This window comes from Ursus arctos, unplaced genomic scaffold (genome assembly GCF_023065955.2).
Source record: "Ursus arctos isolate Adak ecotype North America unplaced genomic scaffold, UrsArc2.0 scaffold_13, whole genome shotgun sequence".
Lineage (NCBI taxonomy): Eukaryota > Metazoa > Chordata > Mammalia > Carnivora > Ursidae > Ursus > Ursus arctos.
This window is the reverse complement of record NW_026622797.1, coordinates 43,335,700-43,358,170: the sequence shown is the minus strand read 5'-3', so window position 1 is coordinate 43,358,170 and position 22,471 is coordinate 43,335,700. Positions and strand designations below refer to the sequence as shown.

Genomic DNA, 22,471 nt, shown 5'->3' with positions numbered 1-22,471 from the left:
AGAATATTGTAATAACTTTGTATGGCAACAGATGGTAACTAGACTTATTGTGGGAATCATTTTGCAATGTATAAAAATATCAAATCACCATGACATATCCCTGAATCTAACAGGATATTTTATGCCAATTGTGCTTCAATGAGAAAGAAAATAAAGTAAAATGAAGGTTAGATATATTGATTGGTTTTTGTATCATCGTGTTTTGTTCTTACCAGTTGTAACTTTTGCCTTTAGGAGCCATTTTTTTTCCAAGTCATATTTTGCAGATAAAAAATTTATCGCTAAGATTTTATTCTTCCATTGATTTTTACTGAAAAACATTTTTTAAAAGATTTTATTTATTTATTTATTTATTTATTTATTTATTTATTTAGAGAGTGAGAGTGCAAGTAGGGGGAGCAGCAGAGGGAGAGGCAGAAGCAGGCTCCCCGCTGAGCAGGGTCCAGTGTGGGCTCAGGAGGGTCAGGACTTGAGCTGAAGGCAGATGCTTAACCAACTGAGCCACCCAGGAGCCCCTTTAGTGAAAAACATTTTAACAAGTAGCATTTTTAGCCATTGCCGATTTTTCCCTCTTGATTATAAGGTCTGATTTTTCCAAATTAACTTACATAGTTTTCAATATTACCAGTCATTTGTGTTTTATCACTTTGATCTATAATAAATTTTACCCATGAGATTTCAACCACTATTTTATTTTGCATTAAATATTTCTACCAATATTATTCATTATGCATTATTAAAAAGACTACTAATTTACATTTATAGCCTAGCTGAAACATGGTATTTTATGGGTTCTTCCCCTCAGATATTCTGTAAATTTCTCTATTGTCCAAATTGTAATGCAAATGTACCGAAAATCCGGTTCTTCTACACACTTTTCATTTCTTTGTCTATTCCAAAATTAAGGTCCGTGCCATTGGCGGAGCGAAAGTCCTGGTTGCAAGCAACAGAAACGGACTGCGGCTGATTTAAAAGAAAAGCATTTATTAAAAGGATACGAGGGTAACTCACAAAATCCCTGGGAGGGCTCGAGAGCCAGACTGGAGCCAGGAGCACTTGCTAAAAGCAGACCGCAGAACCAGTCTAATCCAGCCACCCCGACTGCTAGAGGCACCAGGCTCCAGATCTGCTCTGCAGACTCTCTTGGCCCAGGACACTGGAGACCAGGAGTCAGACCAACTGCAGTCACCACCACCACCTGGGAAGACTCACCGTGGGCCCTGTGTCTTAGCTTCCTTACCTCTCAATTAGAAGCCTGTCATAGGCGTGTCTGAGTGGTGGGGGTCACATGGCTGCCTTTTTGCTTCAAGAGATCTTGGGGGAAGCAAATGGAATGTAGCTCCCACCCAGAAGATAAAGGTGGGGGAACTCCCCAACACGGCAGGGGCGTCATATGCTGGGCTATCGAAAAGAATGATAAATGCCCATTAGAACATCAGAAGATGAGAGAGAAAATATCCCGCCTCATTCCGTGGAATCACAGATGTAGCAGAGGCCGCAGGTCCTGGACCTTTCCTGAGGGGCTGTCCCCCACAGAACTCACACACTGACCTGCCTGTGTCCCTCACCATGCAGCCAACCACGGGTGCAGCTTCTCAGGCAGTAAGCAAGTTAAAAAATGAACCAAATTCTCCCCGGTGCCAATGGATATGTGATCCTCTTTCAGGAGTTTTTAGCAAATTTTATAATCAAAGGATTTTCCATATCTAGCAAACATCCCGTGTACTGCAACTGACAACATGCAGAACGCTTTCATTAGCATTGCCCTTAGAGCAGTTGAGGCATTCAGATTTAAACGGGTGACTGCAAAAACGTGATTGGCTCTAAATCAGAGCCTTTGTCTGGGGAAAGTTTTTAATAGTTCTCATTTAGGTATCTATTATTTCATGTAGTTGCTAAAAATCACAGGGCTTAAATTAACATCATATAATCATTTATATTTAGTTTTAAGGAGAATTGATACTAAATGTAATCTTAAGTATTTTATGTGTAAGATAGACACGGCAAATGCAAGCCATCTTTATACTAGCTCATTTCCATAGCAGCACACAAGTCACGGAGAGATTTTTATGTAACCCAAAGTTTGTGGAAGGCTGAACTTTAGGACTTAGAGCTCTCTTCATGGTCTTATTATCAATATGACTGAAGCTGCTGTTCCAAGCCTCCAAAATACAAAGTACTTGAGAGTAGTCATTAAAGACAATATTTTATGGTCGTAATAATGTAGATCTTCCCCCAAGATCTCTTGCAGCAATATTGTACTAATAGCATTCCAAACGACTTCTCGCATCCTAAGTGCTGGTTCCTTCTGTATCTGTAGAGTTATCTTGTCATTTCAATATATATATATATATATCCCTTTGGGGGTAATCTAGCTCAGTCGGCCCCCTGAGCATGCTTCTCACCCCTCTCCTTCAGGTCCCTGAACATAGCTATTTTGTCTCTCACCATCTAACCAAGGTGCTTCTGGTGCAGCCCAGACTGAAGGGTGGGCAACGGACTAAGGGGCCTCAAGGGGGTGGGCAGTTTCCCTTCCAGATTCTTGAGTCTTCCTAAGCTTTCCAAATGTCTAGTGGTTCACTTGGGAATTCTGCTGAAGGTTAGCCAGTTGTTATGGGGATTGTCACAACTGAAATCAATTGGCTCTTGGAACCAAGAACTCAGAATTCAGGAACTTTTCAGTGTTAATTTGGAGGCATAGACTACCACCACATCTATCATTCTACTCGGGTTTTCTTTCAGTAACTACTTAATGGGAGTGTTTATCTCAACTCTGCATTTCCCAAACAGAGCTATTAATCAGACCCATCTCTATATCCACTGTGAGTGAGACGGGCATAGTTCAGGCCTTCAGTCTTGCCAGGAGGGCAGTAAGCCACTTGTTTTTCTTGGCAGAGATCTTTGTCCGCATGTGGTTCCTTCTCTTCTTTCCTCAGACCACAAGATTCAGATTCCTTGGAGCCTAGAGGACCCTCAGAATTTTCTTCACCTTGGCTACATCCTGTAGCAAGTACCATATAGTTTAACCCTTCTTGGTTCTTGGTTTCCGTTAAGGCTATTGGCATAATGTCACCTGAATTCAAACAGATCACACCACCATCTTCATCTGTGAAAAAAACGTAAAAGTTATACTAGTATCTATTTGACTTTCTGTATCTCTAATATACAGGCTGTACAGGAATTATAACAATACCAACCGTATCCATTGGTTCAGCATTGATGAGGACCACCAAGGGAATACAAAGATAAGCAACACGTGCTCCTTGCCTTTGAGGCTACTGTAGTCCAGTAAGGGAGCAGCCAGGTTACTGTAGGAGACAGTGTGCGCTGTATATAATAAAGGAATATGGAAAATGTGGCGAGAGCGCAGAGACGATAACTCTGTATAACTGGACAGGTCACAGCCTTGTAAGTGGCCTTACAATGGCCCTTTTTGTCTAAAGTCCCACCAGCCAAAATATCCACCTTGAAAGGTAATATTCTTTTCGGTTGAGTAATTTAATCATCCATTAAGATATTTATTGGATGCTTAACACATGCCAGGCTGTGTTCTAAGTATTGAAGATACAACAATAAACCAAGCAAAGTTGCTCCTCTTTGGGGTTTACATTCTAATGAGGGGGGACAGACAATAAACTAGCAGCCAACAAAGTCTGTGCCGGGTGGTGACGAGCGGCAGCAAAATGGGGCAAGAAAATAACAGTGGGGGTGGAAGGGGGTTGCTACCTTAGATAAATTGTCAGCAAAGTCCTCTATAATGAGGTAAATTTCAGGAAGAGACCTGAGCTGATAGAATTCAACACGTGGATATCTGAGGAAGAAGGTTCAAGGAAAAGAGAACAGCAAGAACAAGGGCCCTGAGGCAGGAGCGCACTGAGTTTGAATTAGTGTGGCTGGTCCCCCTCAGCTATCTCTCTCCCTGGGACAAGTTGCATTAATACCACTAAGCAAATAAACACCCCAGCATGCTTAAGACCTCCTAAGGCTGGTAAGGAATGGATAGGCCTGGCAAGTTTTGATGTAGAGTTGAGTTGAGGGAGAAGGAAGATGACATGAAATATAACCGTGATTATTGTTGTTGTTAACACAGAGAATGTACTATGTGCCAGGCACTAGTCTAAACTATATACGTATATTAGCTCATTCTTCTAGTAAGCAGATGCTAGTATTATCCTCATTTAACAGTTGGGGAAACTGAGGCACAGAGGAGTTAAATAATTTGCCCAAGGTCACACAGCTGTAATTTGAACCCAGACTGTGTCCCCATATTCACCCTCCCCAATGGGAGGGCAGAGCTGCTGTGCTCCGTGAGGAGGGGCCAAGTGGGTGAGCGGTGTGCCCCACAGGAGTCCTTGAAAGGCACAGACTCTGGACGCTCGTGGGGGGGGTCAGGGTGGCAGCAGAAAAATGGGCAGCCAGTGGGTTATCAGGCTTCTTCACAATTACGCTCATATTATTTTATCTTTCTCTACTTAAAGACTGACATTTTTACATAGAAGACTAGAAGAATTCTTGCTGAAACCTAATAGCAGATCTTCTGAAACATTTCACAAAATTCTGGTAATTAAAAGGGACAAATACACAATATAAACATAAATATATAAATGTATAGTATGGGGATTGTTTTTGGTGGTCAATGCATTCCAACTGCTGAGTGTTATTCCCTGGATGAAAAATTTATGATTGGAAATATTACTGCTCTTTCAAACTGGGTCATATTTTACAAATCAGACACATCTCAGTCAACAGATGGTGGTCTTTGCTTTGTCTTCATCATTCTTCCAGCAAGAAGCTTCCAAATGGGTGTCACTAAGGAGGTGAGGCCGGCCGGGCTGCCAACCTTCTGTCCTTAGCTCTGATGTACACCCAGGTTGGGTTTCTTTGGCGTGAATTTAAATGGAAATATGGGGAAAAGAAACGACTTCAAAGAACTGAGGGAGGTACCACTGTAGCTACTTTTTGATAATGGGATTTAATGGACCTGCCTGAACTACCAAGCTTATTTTATTGTAAGAGCATGTGAATTACCAGCCCTCCTCTGTCTTACGAGGGGTGCATTTCTTGTGCCGACCTTCCCACACTGCCGAAGGACAAGATGGTGGAGAGACAGGGTCACAGACTCCTGGCCATCATTTCTTGTTCCTCTTCATCGTTCAAACATCATTATAGCTCATTGCAAACCACATGGATAGTCACATAGTGTTACAAAATATCTACCCCGTAGAAATCAGATGCCAAGCTTGGTTAATGCCTAAATGCTGAATATCTTTGGATGCATCCTGCTGTTACGATTATGGTCAACGTGTACTAAGAGCCATTGAGACACTTGTAAGAACAATTTTCTATATATAATGATAGCAATCAAAAATATCAAAAAGTGACAGCAAGAAATAAGATATTTAACTTTAAATAGTCCAGGGGGCCCAGATTATTGAGGAAATTAGGGTGTTCCTGAAAAGGCTTAAAGAAATTAGGTTAAAGGAAAATTGAGAAAATTTCAAAACTTAAATGTACGATAAAGCTCTACCTATTCATGTTATCAGCGGCTGTCATACCTTTAATCCATTAAATAACATATTTGGAAATGTTCTATCCATACGCGATTTTAACTCATTAATTAATTTATTTTTTTGCCTCCTGCTGAGTTATTTGGAAAAAACCTTTTCTATAAGGCAGATAAATTCTTTTTACAAATTCTGGCACCGTACGCCAAAGAAAAATCATTAGCTAGCTCCTTCATTTGTTTAGAGTACTTAGAGCAATATTTAGTAACTTGACCCTGGCAAACTTTCAGCAATCAGTACCTCTTCTTATTGCATAAAGAACTTATGAGAGATGGTGGGGAGGAGGGTATTTTGTTTGTTTATTTTTGTTTAAAACTGAATAGAAAGCCTGCAGGTCAGACTTAAGGCAGAGATCCTGAACAAAGATAGCATGTACTCAGCAACCCTTTCTTTAAGAGGGAAATATTAAAATAAAGACTTCCAAGCAAGACAGGGTATTTACAGACGAGACATATGCCGGCTGACTGGCTATGTTTAGAACAGCAGAAGTGCATTTAGATTTGTTTCCTGTAGAACTCTCTGGGACTGATGAGGTGATGTTTACAAAAATGCTTGGATGAAGTCACTGGGATATTTTTACTAGATGTCCAGATATGTTACTAATCTCTCTCTATCCCCTCTCTACCCCATTAGGTCAGTAGGACCACAGGATAGGCATGGTATTATTGTTCCCTGTAATTCTAATGCCCACCACCCCCCAGCTTTTTTTTTTTCTTTCAAAAAAAGTCCTTCCATTGGCTCTCTTACCTTCTTATGTATCTCCAATAATAACAGTCAAGACAGACATCTTACTGCTTTGCTAAAAATGCCACCAGTGTGCAGAGCGGTAAACTATTGTTAAACACATTCTCTCTTAACAAAAAGGTAATGAAGTTGAGGCTTCCCTTGAAGGGACTGTTTTGTGATTTCTATCCTTTGCAAATATGCAAACTCTGCCTGCCAGTCTATTTCTTCTCTCTGCCCCTTTTGTTCAGTTACATCTCAACAATCAAAATTTTTAGTGACTTCAGTATCTCTTTCCATTCCTTACCTTCAGGATTCACATCAGTCGTAAATAACAGAATGAGAACTTCTCCTTTACTAAAATTGAATTTCTGTCATGGCGCAGCATTGCTTGTTTCTATCTAATTGATCCGAGTTTGATTATATTCCCTGTTAGACTCCTCCTGCATCATTATTCTGCATGTCTGTCTGCCTCACTATTTTTTGAATATTATTTAGAATTTTAATTCAGTTTGCCAACAACTTGGCACCTAAATGACCAGGACAAATTGGGGTATCTTTTCTAGTAAGCCAGAAGTAGTAAGTTCTTGGGGCGCCTGGGTGGCTCAGTCGTTAAGCGTCTGCCTTCGGCTCAGGGTGTGATCCCAGAGTCCTGGGATCGAGCCCCACATCAGGCTCCTCCACTGGGAGCCTGCTGCTTCCTCTCCCACTCCCCCTGCTTGTGTTCCCTCTCTTGCTGGTTGTCTCTGTCAAATTAATAAATAAAATCTTAAAAAAAAAAAGAAGTAGAAGGTTCTTTCCCTATCCCTAGATGCACAGCACACTACTGATAACAAATTGGGGAAAGCGTGTGGGTATTTTCCTTACGACAACCATGTTTCTGTGAAGGCTGAAAGCAGAAGCCATACCCCAGGCATACCGGAACAGAAGCCATATGCCAGCCCCACCTCAGCAGTATGGCCCTTGGCAAACTGCTAAATCTCAGGCTTCTCATCTGTTAAATGGTGATATAATAATGCCCATGTCATAGGGCTATTGTGAGTATTTAGTAGTTAACCCACATAGCACAGTAAATGACACATAAAAAAGGGCTACAGTAAGATTAGCTGAACTGGAGGGTATTATGCTGAGTGAAATAAGTCAATCAGAGAGAGACAATTATCATATGGTTTCACTCATGTGGAATATAAGAAACAGTGCAGAGGATCATGGGGGAAGGGAGGGAAAACTGAATGGGAAGCCATCAGAGAGGGAGACAAACCATGAGAGACCCTTAACTACGGGAAACAAACTGAGGGTTGCTGGAGGGGTGGTGGGTGGGGGGATGGGTTAACTGGGTGATAGGCATTAAGGAGGGTACGTGATGTGATGAGCACTGGGCATCTGAAAGTGATGATGTACTATTTGTTGGCTAATTGAATTTAAATTTTAAAAAAGATAAGAAAAATAAATAAAAGCCATTCACAAAAAGGGTTTTGTTCTCTATATTTAACGTGAGCATTGTTTGTTACTTATCTCAGCCTCACAGATGAACTAAGAAATGCAACATAGTAAAAAGATTTTCGTAAGGGTTCATAGAGACTTCTGGTAGAGGCTGAGGTAAAGCTCAGCTCTCAGGCCCTCTTAAACCCCATATGGCAACCTCTGTGATTTCTGTATAATGTCCACACACATTAGAAGGAAAGGACTCCATGAGCAAAGAGTTAGATTTTAAAATACAATACACGTCAACTATAAGATCCTTGCATCCCCCTGGAACTCTTCACTTCTGCAGCATTTGACCACTCCCTCCTCCATGATTCTCTCTCCTTTGGCTTTGACAATACTCTCTTATGACCTTCCTGTCCCTTTCTGGCTTCTCTCCATGCCACCATCTTTTTTTGCCAGTCCCTAATATCTTAGCTGTTCTCTAGGCCCCATCCACCATCCACTCCTCTTCTTATTCTATACACTCTAATTGAATGACCTCATCTACACCCTTGACTTCAGCTACCTATATTTATAGGACAGACCTTTCAACTGAATATGAGGCTTCTCCACTTAGCCCATAGCCAGTTCAAGCCAAACCTGTGCAAAGCTATTCTTCCTCCTATGTCCCGCCATCTCTGGGAAGAGCACCGCTTTCCACCTAGTTTCAAAACCACGAGGGTTCATCCTTGTCCCCTCTCTCTGTCACTCAATTAGATGCCAGATCCTACAACGTCTAACTCTGGGCTTCATGTCCTCCTCTCAATACCCGTTACCATTCACTAATTCAGCTTCCAGTAATTTTCTTTTTTTTTACCTGATTTTTTATGTATGAATACTCTCCCTCCAATTTCCTCCCTCACCATCTCCCACCCTCATGTGTGATAAACTATACGCAGTTCCGTGTACGCCCCATTCTCTATCATTCCCTGCCTTTCTACAGACTGTGCCTTCTATCCTTCAATACTGCTTTTCTCACCTCCCTGCAAAACTCAGCTTGGAAGTAACCTCTTCCCAGTGACTTTTATTGACTCTCTGACACATGATATGGACTTGGCATCCTTCCTCTGGACTCCCACAGAACATGGATTCTCTTGGTGGCAAGAGAAAATGCCTCCCGCTCCCTGAAGAAGATGTAGCATAAATCACCTGCTCCCCAAATCCTTACACATCAGCTCACTTATAAGAAAAAATATAGTATAGAACTGACTAGAGAATTGATATCCCACCTAGTCCTCTAGATTACATCAATTTTGTCTCTGAATCCAGCCAATACATTTACAAACACACATAAATGAATATTTCCGTAAGTGGTTGTATACGCATATAAAATATCTCAAAGCATATAACCAAGTTGCTAACTACGGCTAGCACTGGAGAGTAAGGATAGAGAGGAAGTACGAAACTTTTGCTTTTTATTCTATTTAGATAATTTTATGTGTTTTCAAACCATAAACATAAATTACTTTCATAACACAGATCTTCAAAATGTAGATACAGTTATAAAATAACATAGTGAGAGCAATTACTGAGATTAATTATTGGAAAAGTTCGAAGGAAAACTGGAAAGGAATCAGGAATCCTTTTTATGATTGATGTCAAATAACACAGAAATTATTTCTTAAGGCTTTAAAAAGGTAATTGTGCTGAATTTTATAAGGTCTACAAAAGGCGTCGCAAATTTGAATCAGGGTCTTCTCAGTTAAGTGTTGCTTACAGAGATAAGAGCAGTGATTTAGTAAGAAAAACGTGCTTTCAACGCCAGGTAAGTAAAACCACTCTCTGCTTGCCGTTCACGTGTCTACACAGTGGGCTCTACTCAGTTACTGCCGTTTATCTGTCTCAGGAACAAAAGATTTCTTTTTACGCATTGGTAAACAACCTCGGACTGTGGTTTCTCTCAAGTTTCCGTACGTGAGGTCACCACAAATAAGAACCAGACCAAGAGGAGCAGATTCGAACAGCTTCCGCAGAACAGCAGGGACAGAGATGCAACCTGTGACAGGGACAGCCAATAGAAGCAGCGCTCGCTATTAAACTTTATAGACAAAATTAAAGAAACTGATGCTAATTGCTCAAGGGAAAGAAATATTCTTGTCTCCTTTTTTTTTCTTTTCTTGAAACAGCCCAATGGAACACATTAAATTTAGGTGCTTGACACTATGCCTTGCCAACAAGTCAGTGTAACTGCTGAAATCATTTTTTAAAAATTTTCTCAAAATTCCATTTAGAGAACTACGTTAAGTAAATGCTTAGCAAATGAGAAGGACTCAATAGTATCTAGAATGGCTTCTGGTCTGTTTTTCCTTATCTCGTGTGATCTTCACACAGGCATGTATATGCACAGAACCCTCCAGAAGGATGGGGCTTGGCCCCTGGCCCTCAGAATTCGCAGAGCTCCACGATAAGAAGGCAGGTGCGACTATTACCAAGGCTTATCTGATGAGGGCTGTGATGCGTGCTCCAGCCCTCGCCAGTCTGTCACTTACTGCTCATTTAAAGCAGCCAAATGATCCGTGTTACTTCCACGCTTGTCATGGCGTCTAAGTTACCCCCATACATATTCAGAAACACAGCCTGCAAGACAAGCAGATGTTCACCCTGCGCTTCCTATTCTTCCCTGCTATTCGTCAAGAGCATTGCTCCAGGCAAAGGTCTGGACTCCTCCAAGGCCGTCATCAGTCGCTGCAAAGAGGAAGGGGCCTGATCTCGGAGAGATTCTGACTCATCCTTCTTGCCAGCTTTACCTCTAAGCAAAAATGTCTGCATTCACAAAGCGCCCCGTGAACTTTTAATAGCCGGAAGGAGTTTTAGAGCTGGTGGAGTGGATCATTTTAGAATTCACTTTTCTACAGCCAAGTAGGCGAACATATTTTAAATCTAATTTTGGAAATGAATTAAGTGACTACTGGGCTTTAGTTCCATTTTGTACTTTTCATTGAACTAAAAACGGTTAGTCTGTCCATCACAGTAGAATGGTGCCAGAAGATTATTGCCTCATTTACAAATTACTGAAGTTGCGGACTCACACTAGACCTTAACGAGGCGTGAGCCACTCCAATAATCATTGCTAAATTACTCAGCAGTTAGAAGCAATGATTAGATATATACATAGCAACATGGATGGCTCTTAAAAACAGTGCTCAGTGAATAAGAAAAGCAGCTTTACAAACACAGCAGCATGTGTGTGTACGAAACAATATGCATTTTGCAGCAAAACATACAAATAAAAAGATATACATTAAAAGCATTCGAATGGTTGCCTGGCCAGAGGAAAGAGGAAGTAGAACAGGAGAAGAATGTGGAGATAAAGGGACTAAACAAACAAGGGAGAAGCCCTGCCTAGACCAATGATCATAATGTACCACCAGCTAACCGTCTATAATTAACTCAGCTCTGCACTTGAGGTTGAAACTTGGACGAGGGTGGAGGGGAAGGAACACAGATCTCACAAAAACAGGCTAACATGTTAATTCTCCTCCTTACTACCTTAGATGATAAATCCAGGGGCCATATCACTATTCTTTCTTTAATTTAGTGCACAAATCAAAATAATTTCCAAAGAAGAGCACAATGAGCACTTCATTATTATGAGGGTGGTGTCAGTATATTATCCTTCTTACTCACCATAAAATGTCTTCTATGGATATCCCGTCTTTACCTCTTCAATTCACACTGGAGAGAAAACCAGAAAATTCTGAAGAAGAATCAAACCTACCTTCAAAGCCTTCATTTATGATTCCACTGGGGTCTGCTGCTTCTCTGCATTGAGAAATACTGTTTAAGGAAACGTTTCTGAATAACTCCAGCTGGTCTTGAATTTTGCGGAAAGTGGGTCTTTGGTCAGGTTCTTGAGCCCAGCACTGGGTCAACAGATTCCACCTGGATACACAGGTAAAGACGGGAAAGTAAACGGTGCTTGGAGATCATTAGGCAGCCAGTGCTGGTAGTCCATGTAAGGTCATTTTAGAAGGCGACACATTTGACTTTTTGCCAGTTTTCCATAATTAATATAAATAAAACAGAAAAAATCTTTGGTTTCTGATTTAATAGTAGCTTGCAATATTACTACTTTTGCTACATGACAACTTTCTGTTGAAAAGCTATATCTTGGGGCGCCTGGGTGGCTCAGTCATTAAGCGTCTGTCTGCCTTCGGCTCAGGGCGTGATCCCAGAGTCCTGGGATCGAGTTCTGGGATCGAGCCCTGCATCGGGCTCCCTGCTAGGCGGGAAGCCTGCTTCTCCCTCTCCCTCTCCCCCTGCTTGTGTTCCCTCTCTCACTGGCTGTCTCTATCTGTGTCAAATAAATAAATAAAACCTTTAAAAGAAAAAGAAAAGCTATTTCTTTTGAAAAGTTATTATTTTTAACAGTTATTAATCCAAATAAATAGATAAATAGATGGTTGGAGAACAATTACTCAACACATAAGGCAATTTACAGCTATAAAAATTACTGAAAACTAAGAAGACTTTACATTCATACATTGACATCTAAAACAAAATCTAAGATTACTCCAAGCCACATAGATCTTTATTGGCAGAACCTGAGATAGAAACATCCAATTCTAATGCTTTTAGTCTTCATTATACTATCAGGTTAAGTAGGGTAAGGATGTGTTCAATCACCAGGCGACGATGACCAAGAAATCATTATAGGTATTGTATTTAAAATAGCTAGTCTCTATGTTAGAAATTATCATGGAAAACCTCCGTTCCATCATTGGATAGCATGCAAAGCCCGCTGTCATTTCTTTCGTTTCTTGACAAGCGCCTCAGGTCAGAGTTGGGACTCAATATCAGAGTATTACGGGGAAACCTAATATTGGTCTATTTTCCAGCATTCATCTGATGACTTCAGATACATAACAAGGAATTTACACTCTCGGCATAAGAGTGCCAAACTTGGTTCTACTTAAAAATGAGAATCATGGCTGAGAACCTATCTTTTACATGTTTCTTTATAACCTCTCATTTAAAAACAGGAATGATAAAAGATAGAATGAAGGATGCTTAGACTCTGAAATAAAATATCATAACTTATATTCGATCATGCAGTTTAAACCAATAGTTAAAGCAGAATCTTGATGATTCACCCAAGGGTTGTCCTAAGAGATGCAAGGAGAAAGCATACTTCGTCATAAGAATCATATCCCTTCTGAAAATACAGTCGCGATTCAAAGAGATTACCAAAAAGTAAATAGAATCTCTCAACACTTGCCATATGTTAATTATGAAGTTTTTTGCTTGTTTATTTACAACCTGCTTCATTCCTTTTTCTAAGATTTTATTTATTTATTTGAGAGAGAGGGAGCACAAGCAGGGGGAGTGGCTGGCAGAGGGAGAGGGAAAAGCAGGCTCCCCACTGAGCAGGGAGCCCAAAGCAGGGCTGGATCTCAGGACAGGGGACTATGACCTGAGCTGAAGGCCCCCGCCTAATGTCCTGAGCCACCCAGACACCCCTAACCTGCTTCATTTCTATAAAGGACTCAAGATACTTAATAGAGATGATTCAGAAGGAGAGAAAAGAAAAAGTGAGAAGGAAGACAGAAAGGGGGAAGGAAGGAGGGTGGAAGGAGGAAGAAATGATCCCTACAGTCGCCCCTTAGTCTGTTTCTCACCCACTCACATGGCCCTCCAAAAGTTCAACCGCTTGTTTAATCCCTGTAACTTATTTCAACATTCCTATTGTCTTTCGTCTAAGTGGTTTTCATTTACATTGAACCCAATCATTAAGCTTAAATTTCTGATGGCAAAAATATATGAACTGATAGTATATCAAATCTTTCTCTCCCACCATCCGGGAGCAAATGAGCAGGGAATTGCCCTAGATCAAGAAAAGAGGAGCGCGAGAAGGCGATAGTCATTTAAAAAGAAAGAGTGCAGTTTACTCTTAAACAGCATTGAGCTGGCAATGGGATGAAAAGGCGTTTATGAATTTAGCAACTCCTAAAAAATGCATTTCTCATATCTTTCTGGTAAATTAGCAACAGCAGCTATACCTTTGGCATTGGGTCTTCCCTTACAATCATGCACTTGTCACAATTCAATATTGCACTTGTGCTAAGTTACAGTTACAAATATTCAAGCATAGTACTCTAAATAAACTTACAGCTCATTCACTTTGTTAAAATTTCCCTAGCCTGGTTTTTCTAGCTCTACAAAATACTCACTCATACTTGAAATATTTCACTTGGCTAAGTGTTCAGGTTCAAATTCCTCCATTTGCCATGCCAACCCTTTACTCTTTTTTGCCTCAGTGTTTTTTAAAATAGCATGAGATTCATTAGCCATGTTCATTATCGGTCTCTGTGAGTATTAAAGTCCTTGAGTTCATAAAGCAATTGAAATTCAACAGATGAGAATTTCATAGTATCTTTCAGTATGAAGGGGATGAGTTTCTATAGGTATTGAAACAAAGCACATAAAATACAGATTTTCCAGAACTCCCTTACTCGTTATACCCAATCCCAAAGAGACTCAATTAGCATCTAGGTGTACATATTTTTTAAGAGGTAAAAATAAGACGGTGAACCTTCGTGCCCTCCCATCGCCGCCTCCTACGTTTGAGATTCTCTCCAGTAATTTCAGTTGCCCCTGTGATACACCTGTCAGAGAACCCCAAAGAGCCCTCACTTGAAGTAGATTGCCCTTTGCTCCCGTCTCTTCTCAAGAGTCGCATGGATGTCGTGCAAACTGAAAGTTGACGAGAAGACTGAGGATCGGGCTTTCCACCATACATCCCAGGCTTCGGAAAGAAGGGCAGGAATGCTCTGAACTCCTGCATTCCATTAATAGTTGAGCACCACGTAGCCATCGATGGGCTCACCTGACCCAGAGTGCATCCAGGTGCTGAGCATTTAGGCCGTGAATAGAAGGTGCAGCGAGGCTCAGCGCAGACTTTCAACCCTCTAAGCTGGGCCTGTGATCTCAGAGAACTGCTTCAAATACAAATCAGCTCCCTCTGTACTCTAAGGAGAGTAGTTAATCTTTATCATGACAACTTAAGGCCGTGGCCAGATTGAATGGCATGGCTGCGAGCTCCATTTCCTAGCACACTTGTTTTCCTGGTTGGCGGTGCGTCCTTAACCCTTCCCGGGGCTCTGAGAGCCTGCAACCCTCAGGAGGAGGGGCGCATTGTTTACTTTTTAATGACCAATGTTCAGATGAACGCCAAAGCCGCCGATGGAAATTTGGGGCTTTAAGGGAACTGTGTTTTTATAAAACTAGGGCAACAATGTATCCAACCAATGAATTATTCAACATAAAGTTATATAGAATATTAAGCTATATAGTGATAGAAGTTACATAAGTATACATTATATAAATATAGAACATAAATGTTATATAGGATATCTTTGCCTATAAACAGGAATGTTTTTCTAGCACTTTTCTAGCATCCCTTCTTCCTCCTCCTCCTAGTTGCATATTTGGATACATCTTGGTAAAGCAAAGTTCAACATACCTACATTGTTCTGCTCTACAACCGTCCAGTAATTATCCACCTCCATCCTCTCCAAAATAAATGAACACATCGATTAAAATGTATAATTCAGCGATGGATTCCTAAAGTGCCTATCCAAAACAACTGTGTAATTGTGAGGAGGTACCTGGTGCCCCCTGGGGGAAATAGGCCAGATAAAATTCTAACAGGATAATAAAAATGTGGTGTGCCTGAAATTCTGGGGAAAATTTCTGAGTGTTTGATAGGTAAGAGGCAAAGCAGGGATTAGTTTGCTAACCAATAAAAAAGTATTTCATGCTTAAGTATGCTGGGCTTTTTCCTCAAATGCTAGACCAAAGGTTTTCAAATTCTGTATCATTTCTGACTTATTTCCAGAATTTTTTCCATCTCTTCCAAAAGGACCATGCATCCTTTTTAAGCACGGTCACCAGACTTGATCACGTATGTGTGCGTCCGATCCTGTAAATGTCCCAGAGTCTATAAAAGCTCAGTCAGAAACAAGCAGTGATTCCAATCTCCTTCTTCTGGCTGGAAGGTTTAAATAACACAAAAACATTCACCAGTAGAACATCCTACCAAGGTGCCCAGTTCTTAATCATCCTTTGGCTCCCGTCTGAATAATCCTCTAAAAGACCACAACATAGTCAAGGCAGCAGGGCCGTGGTGCGTAGCCGCGTACTGCTAAGTCCTTCTGCACTTGTCTGTACCACACAGTTTAGCACTTGATTACATGTCGGCTTGTTATCCAACTGTTCCATGTGCATTTCTTTTCTTTCAAAAGACATTCGGAGATGCCGAAGAGCTGGGGCCATGGTTTAAACACCTACACGTTGCATATAATATGTTGCTTGTGCACGTAACAGAGGACTTTAAACTTGTTCAGTACTTGTTCCTTTTGAAACTTCTGGGGTCAAACATCCCTTAGAAAAAGTTTCGAAACTCGTTATTTCTGCTGAGGTTTTTTGCAAGAAGACAGATTTACTCAGCAACATAACTGGGCTTATTTTTCTTTATAATTAGATCAAAACGCTTACTCCTGAGAATCACGAATTTATTAGACTTCAGTAGCAGTCAGGTTCGGTTTCATCGAGTCACTAATTCTTGGTCACTTTGTTTAAGTTCATAAATAGATCACAACCTCTGTAATTTTTAATATTACTATGTCCCAATATCAGCTGCATCAACAGAGGCAATCCAACTTTTAAACAATATATTCCTATTTAATACAATCTCCCAATATGCAAATCAAGGTTAATTAGCCAAATTAGATCATCCAAATTAAATGAGTATGTGTGTATACACCCACACAAAGCTTTTATCTTCATTAGAATTCATCTATCAAGAGTATGAATATATTCTACTCTTCTATATTTTGTTTCTGAAGTGAAATATCATGTATATATAAAAAGAGACCATCGCGCATTTAGTAAATTAAATGTTACAATCAACTGACTTTTTATGTAGACAACACAAATATATAAATTCCAGTTTTTATTTTAAAAAACCATGCCAGTGAGGCGTAAGATTGCATGGGCACATGTTTTTGGTTTTTAGGTGCTTATCTTAGCATAATTAACTTACAAATCATCAGGGCAATTTCTCGGTGGCTCCAGTCTCCCTCCTGTTTGCACATAGTTTAAAACATCAAGGTTGGAATGAGTTGGATAAGGCTGATGACCAAGGGTTAAAATCTCCCAAATCAGAATTCCAAAAGACCTAAGGATGTTAAAGAGTTTACTTTAATTATCCTTATTACGAACATCATGTCTAGAGTAGTTTGTCCAATGTAATTATTCCCGGGGCTATTGGGGCCTACTTTGTGATTGGCATTATTGGCCCCATAAAAGGCAAATGGGAGACTTAAAAGCAAGTTGACCTCAAGAAAAAGTAGAAAAAGCAACTGCCTACTAGCAACACTTCAAAGGTGATAGGAAGGCTTGGGGCATACACACATACACACACACACACACACACACACACACACACACACACCCTTTGCTCCTCCTTCCCAGCTGGAACTGCACTGCAGACCTCCATTACTTAAGGCTTTCATAGCATCAACATGCAGCTAACGCGGAGGTAAGCAAGAAAGCACTTCACCTTTTTTCCCCTGCGTTTGAATGCTAGTAGACGTGGAGAGGAAAGGCATGAATGTGAACTGGCAACACTGAGGTCCAATTTTATCTCATCATCGATTTTGCCTGGGGCCAGTCCAGCTTAAAAGTTATTGAACAAATCTTTACATTTTGAGTAGCTCTAATCAAAATTTGGGGTCCGCGAGCAAATATGAGTGGCCTTATTCTAATAATAAGTACATGTCCAACCCTCCCCAATGTCATATTATTTTTAAGATCCATGATTTAAACTCTACCTATAAACCAATGACCACACATCCCAAAAGAGTAGGCATTTGGACACATACTTGGACATCGAGTCGTATGTACAATTCCTATTAGTCATAGCCACCACATTTGTGGACACTGATAGAATACTTGAAGTAAATGTATCTGTATCACATACACTAGTAAGATAAGGGATCAAAACTGATGAGGGTGAGGGGTGAAAATACTGAGACTCAGGAATGGTCTCACAAGATTAGATGACCTCTTATAGTCCCTTCTGTCTCTGACATTGGCTGGTTCTGCCTGAATTCCTCCGTGTCCTGTTAAACTCACCATACGTCAGACTGAGTAGTGAAGATTCCGTCCATCAAACTTTCTGGAGCCATCCACCGAATGGGGAGTAGGCCTTCCCCTGTCTTTCTATAGTAGTCATTTTTATAGATGTCTCTCGCGAGTCCAAAGTCCCCAATCTTCACTACCCGTGATGGACTAGTATACTCTTTCACGGACACGAGGCAGTTCCGAGCTGCCAGATCCCTGCGGCAGAAGCTATGTTTAATAATGCTAATCATAAAGTTCCAGAGATCAGACAAGGAGTCCTAGTAGGTCTTTAGAGAAGAGAGACATTTTACAAAAACTTTTGTTATTTTGAAGTAATGAAATGTTTAATTATCTTGTAGGTTTTACCCCAACCACAGGTGATTATTGTGTCAAGGCCCGTTAGGAACCTCGTATCTAGAATAGCACTGTACCTGTGAATGAAGTGCATGTGCTCCAAGTAGACACAACCTTTTGAAATATCTACACACACATCTACAAGGTCAGCCAAGGTGAGTAGAGGACCGTGGAACTGTAAGACATGAAAGAAAAGTTACAGGTACTTTTCCAGTTTGTACAAAACATATATGTGATGTGTTAAAGGTACATTTAGTTACAGTTACAAGAATTCAAACAAAGAGGAAAAGAGCTAGATTTGCATACTTTCTACTGAAATGAATGTAACTAAGCCTATTTTTAGTAGACAGAGGCCAAATGGGATCTTTATAAGAAGGATCGCAGGGTGTCAGGTCAGACAGACCAAGATTTGAAATCGAGTTCTGCTACTTACGAGTTGTGTGAACTTGCTCACGTAGCTGAATTCACTAAGCAACTTTCTCATACGTAAAATGGGAATAATAATAATACCGGCCGGGTAGGAAGTGAGGTAAGATACGGAATCTGGCTGGTATACAACAGGCACTTAACAAATAATAGCTGCCGTCGTAAAAAGTAATCACGATAATTTAAACAGTACTAGCTAGTTTAATTACTAGCTGTCACACTGTAATGTCAGTCATGACAAAGGGCTTGTTCCTCAGATGAGCCCCCACATAAACCAGCACTCTATTTCAAGGTCACAGATGCCTCCTCTTCTCCATGAGAGCCAGCATGCATCTAGAGTTGAGCCTATACCAGCTGCAGTGATTTCTACATTAAAAAAGCCAGTGGAAGTTTTTACTGGTACCATGTGGAAAAAATTCAAAGTTCCTTCCCCGAGGTTACATTCATAAATTGTCTTTCCGCCATTTCCCTGCAATTACCCTGGTTCGGGCCATTATCCTCCCTATCTGACACATCCCAAACTTGTCTCCAGCCTCTGGTGCTTTAACGAGCCCACTCCATTGGGCCCCACTGCCTGGGGAGCCTATTAGAGATTCCTAAGCACAGCCTCCATGCTGGCCGCAGGCTGCAGCCTCCTGTCTTTACCTCCGCGGGAGGTCCCCTAGCGTTTCCTCTCCTGATCTATGCTTCAGCCACACTGGGCCACCTGCAGTCCTTTATACCTGCTCTGCATTTCTCAACCGCTCCTCTTTATTTCTGCTACCATTCTGGAATGCTCTTCTTATTCTTGGTTTCCATCCACATCCTTCACTGAGTATCTCACATGATTCCCAACCTAGAAATCCCTTAGTTTCTCATAGATGAGTGCTCTCCAGTGCTGCGCCCCTTGCCTCCCCCAACGAGCTCATGTCTTGTCCCCAAACCAGGAAGATTCCCCATGTTCTCAGATTCAACATCACCGTGGTCCTGCTCGACCACACCTCGGTCCGATAGCAAGGCTTGATCTTACTCCCAGGAATCAGTGCCCCCCGCAACACTGTTCGGGTCCAGCAGACACCAGACACCGGTCTCTTGGCCTGTGTCTGAGTCCCTGCTGGGTGTCCCGACTGGTTCACTGGTCCCTCTGTGAGTGGAATCCTGCTCTGCTCTTGGCAAAGCCCACTCGACTGAAGACGCTCCTCACTTGGAATCTTGCTTCTGAACTTCAGGCTGGTGGCTGGCATCACGGTCCCTGCGGACATATTTTAATGCAGCCTGCCTGCCTACGTGTCTAACTATCCCTTGCTCCTGAAAGCCCCTGTGACAACCTGTTGGGATACCTCATCACCCCATGTTGGGGCTCCTTGACTTCAGATGCTGCTGCCCTCGGCTGTCACCTGTCATCTCTTGCCAACCCCCCAGACATACTGAACCTCCCTCTGGGTCTGTTCCTAGTCATAGCTTTTCATGACTCATGTGGGAAGATGTGGTTTCAGAGACTGTTCTGTCCCCTACTTCAGCTGTGTCTCAAATGGAAGACTCTTCCATGAAGCCTTCCCAAGTCTCCTCAGTTGGAAATCACCTCTCTCCTCTGGGCTTCCATGATACAATCTTTACTACGCTCCAATAGGTCCTCTTACCTTCTACCTTACATGAGTTATTTATATATGACTTACCTCCCTACCATGTGACAAAGTCCTTGAAAGCAAGAGCCACATCCTTCACCACTGTATAATAAACACGCAGCAAAAAAATGATGCATTGATTGTATCTGGCTATGTATTTATACTATTTTGATAGGTTGTTTTTTTATTTTGTTTTTTTTACTTTCTTCTGTCTTAATAGAATCTTAGGATATCAGAGCTAAAAAAGAGCCTGAGAACATTTTCAATTCAATATCCCATTTTATGGATGAAGAAACTGAGATCCTGAGAATGAAAGACTGGACTAAGGTATGGGGCTAGACACAGCCAATCCTGATACATTCCACTCAACACTGCGGTCTTGGAGCTGGGATAGGGAGAAGGACGCGCGTGGCTGTTCTGGAATGTTGCTTCTGAGCACTCCCTGTGGAGAAACGGCTGGCTCCAAGAGACCTCAGCATGATGGGGACTTCGAGCCTGTGGTGTTCTGGCTCTCAGCTCCTAACAGCATCGTGCCCACCGGTTGGAGTGAGGACAGTGAGGCACGGAAGCTGTCCTGCTCAGGAAAGGCAGTGGAAGAACACTTGAGAACCAATCAGTAGAACCATCAGGATCCTGACTAAATAGGAATAATTTGGAAAGAGCTGGCCCAGATTTTCATTTCATCCCCTCTTCTCCACCCCAAAACAAACAAAACACAACCTATAGATAAATGGTCTTGTTAAAGATGGGGGACTAGGTGTGCATTCTTAGTCCCACTTTCTCCCCAGACCTCACTATGACAGTATAGGGAAACTGTTTTTAACCTCAGGAGGACAACTACATCAGGAAAATAAATTTAGTGCATGAAACATTTTGGAGAAACGAAGCGGATGGAGGGGTGGTCTTTCAGCAGAGCCGAGAGACAACTTGGCTGCCTGCAGGGGGAAAGGCAAGAATTAGGCTGTGTTTCACCAGAAAAGCCCCGAAAGGCTCTGCAGTTGGAGGCAACAGGCATCTCTGAAAGCAGGGGTGAGCGGCAAGCCTGGAAGCAAGAGGAATGTTCAGAAGTTTTATTTTAGGAGCTAAGTAGATCCCAGGTCCTCCCACCACAGCAGGAGGCTTTCCACTGCAGAACACATGCACACACACACACACACACACACACACACACACACACAGAACCAGCACAACTCCAAGTTCAGAGATACCAGTCACACTCAGACACCGTGCTGAAAATGGAGAGGAATATTAAATGAAAGCTCGTATACTCAGCCTTCGGATGTCTAACCCCCTCCCCGCTCACCTCCCTGCACTGAGGCTTAGGCATTTATGGCCCAGGCAGGAGACCAGCAGATTCCCCCCTGCGGAAAGTGGGGTGTGCCAGGGAAGACACCCAGATACTGTCATTAGACGATTCGGGGACCCCCGATGAAAAAAGGTTGGGTCGGTCCCACATGACAACCAAAGGAAGCTGCCACAGACACCAGGTTCCAGTCAACTTCTTGGGCCTCACTGTTAAATAGAAAGACCAGCCACAAATCAACAAACGTTGGAGAAAAAAACTTCTCACATTACAAACAGATCCCAGAACAAAGAGGATAAAGGAAACCAAGACAATGCAGGAAGCAAATTAATACTTAAAAAAACAATAATTAGTGTCCTAGGAAAGATTAGAGAAGATTTTGCCCATATGAAAAAGAGAACACAATACTATTTTAAGAAGCAATCAAAATATAAGAATGAGTCTGTGGAAAATTAAAATTTTAAATTCTCTTTTAAAAGTTACAGAAATCTACCACAATTGGGAGCACAAATGCAGAATTGGAAAACAAGAGAAAACCAATAGAACAAAAGGATAAAACAAAGTGCTCTCTTATCTGGCTAATAGAGGTTCAAGAACAAGGAAATACAGGGGACTAAGAATTTTATTCATTATCAAAAAAATAATATAAAAAAATCCCAGAACTAAAGGGGGTGATTTTCCAGACTGGGTGTCCGGATTGGTAAAAAGTACCACAGATAAGAAGTTCCTAAAATTTCCCAGAGAGGAGGGGCCAAAAGCAGGTCACTGATCCTAAGTCCAGGAATCAGAATGACATACGACTTCTTAAAGGCGACTGTACAAACGAGAATGCTAAGACAAAGGGGGTTTCAGCCTAGAACCCAGCCAGCTTATGCATCAAGTGTGATGGAAGAAAAAAAGACATT

The 22,471-nt window shown here is 41.5% G+C and overlaps 1 protein-coding gene across 1 annotated transcript in view; it reads right to left on the bottom strand.

Annotated features, from left to right (window-relative positions):
- Positions 1–967: 967 nt before the first annotated feature.
- The window catches only part of ROS1 (ROS proto-oncogene 1, receptor tyrosine kinase), a 118,502-nt gene continuing 96,998 nt past the window's right edge, over positions 968–22,471 (bottom strand). The window contains exons 40-44 of the mRNA XM_057311122.1: positions 18,311–18,408; positions 17,892–18,095; positions 16,798–16,932; positions 11,473–11,636; positions 968–3,106 (exon numbers count right to left, since the gene is read on the bottom strand). Of these exons, the coding sequence (XP_057167105.1) occupies positions 2,796–3,106; positions 11,473–11,636; positions 16,798–16,932; positions 17,892–18,095; positions 18,311–18,408 (912 nt within the window). The 3' untranslated portion in view covers positions 968–2,795. The remainder of the gene's footprint in view (positions 3,107–11,472; positions 11,637–16,797; positions 16,933–17,891; positions 18,096–18,310; positions 18,409–22,471) is intronic.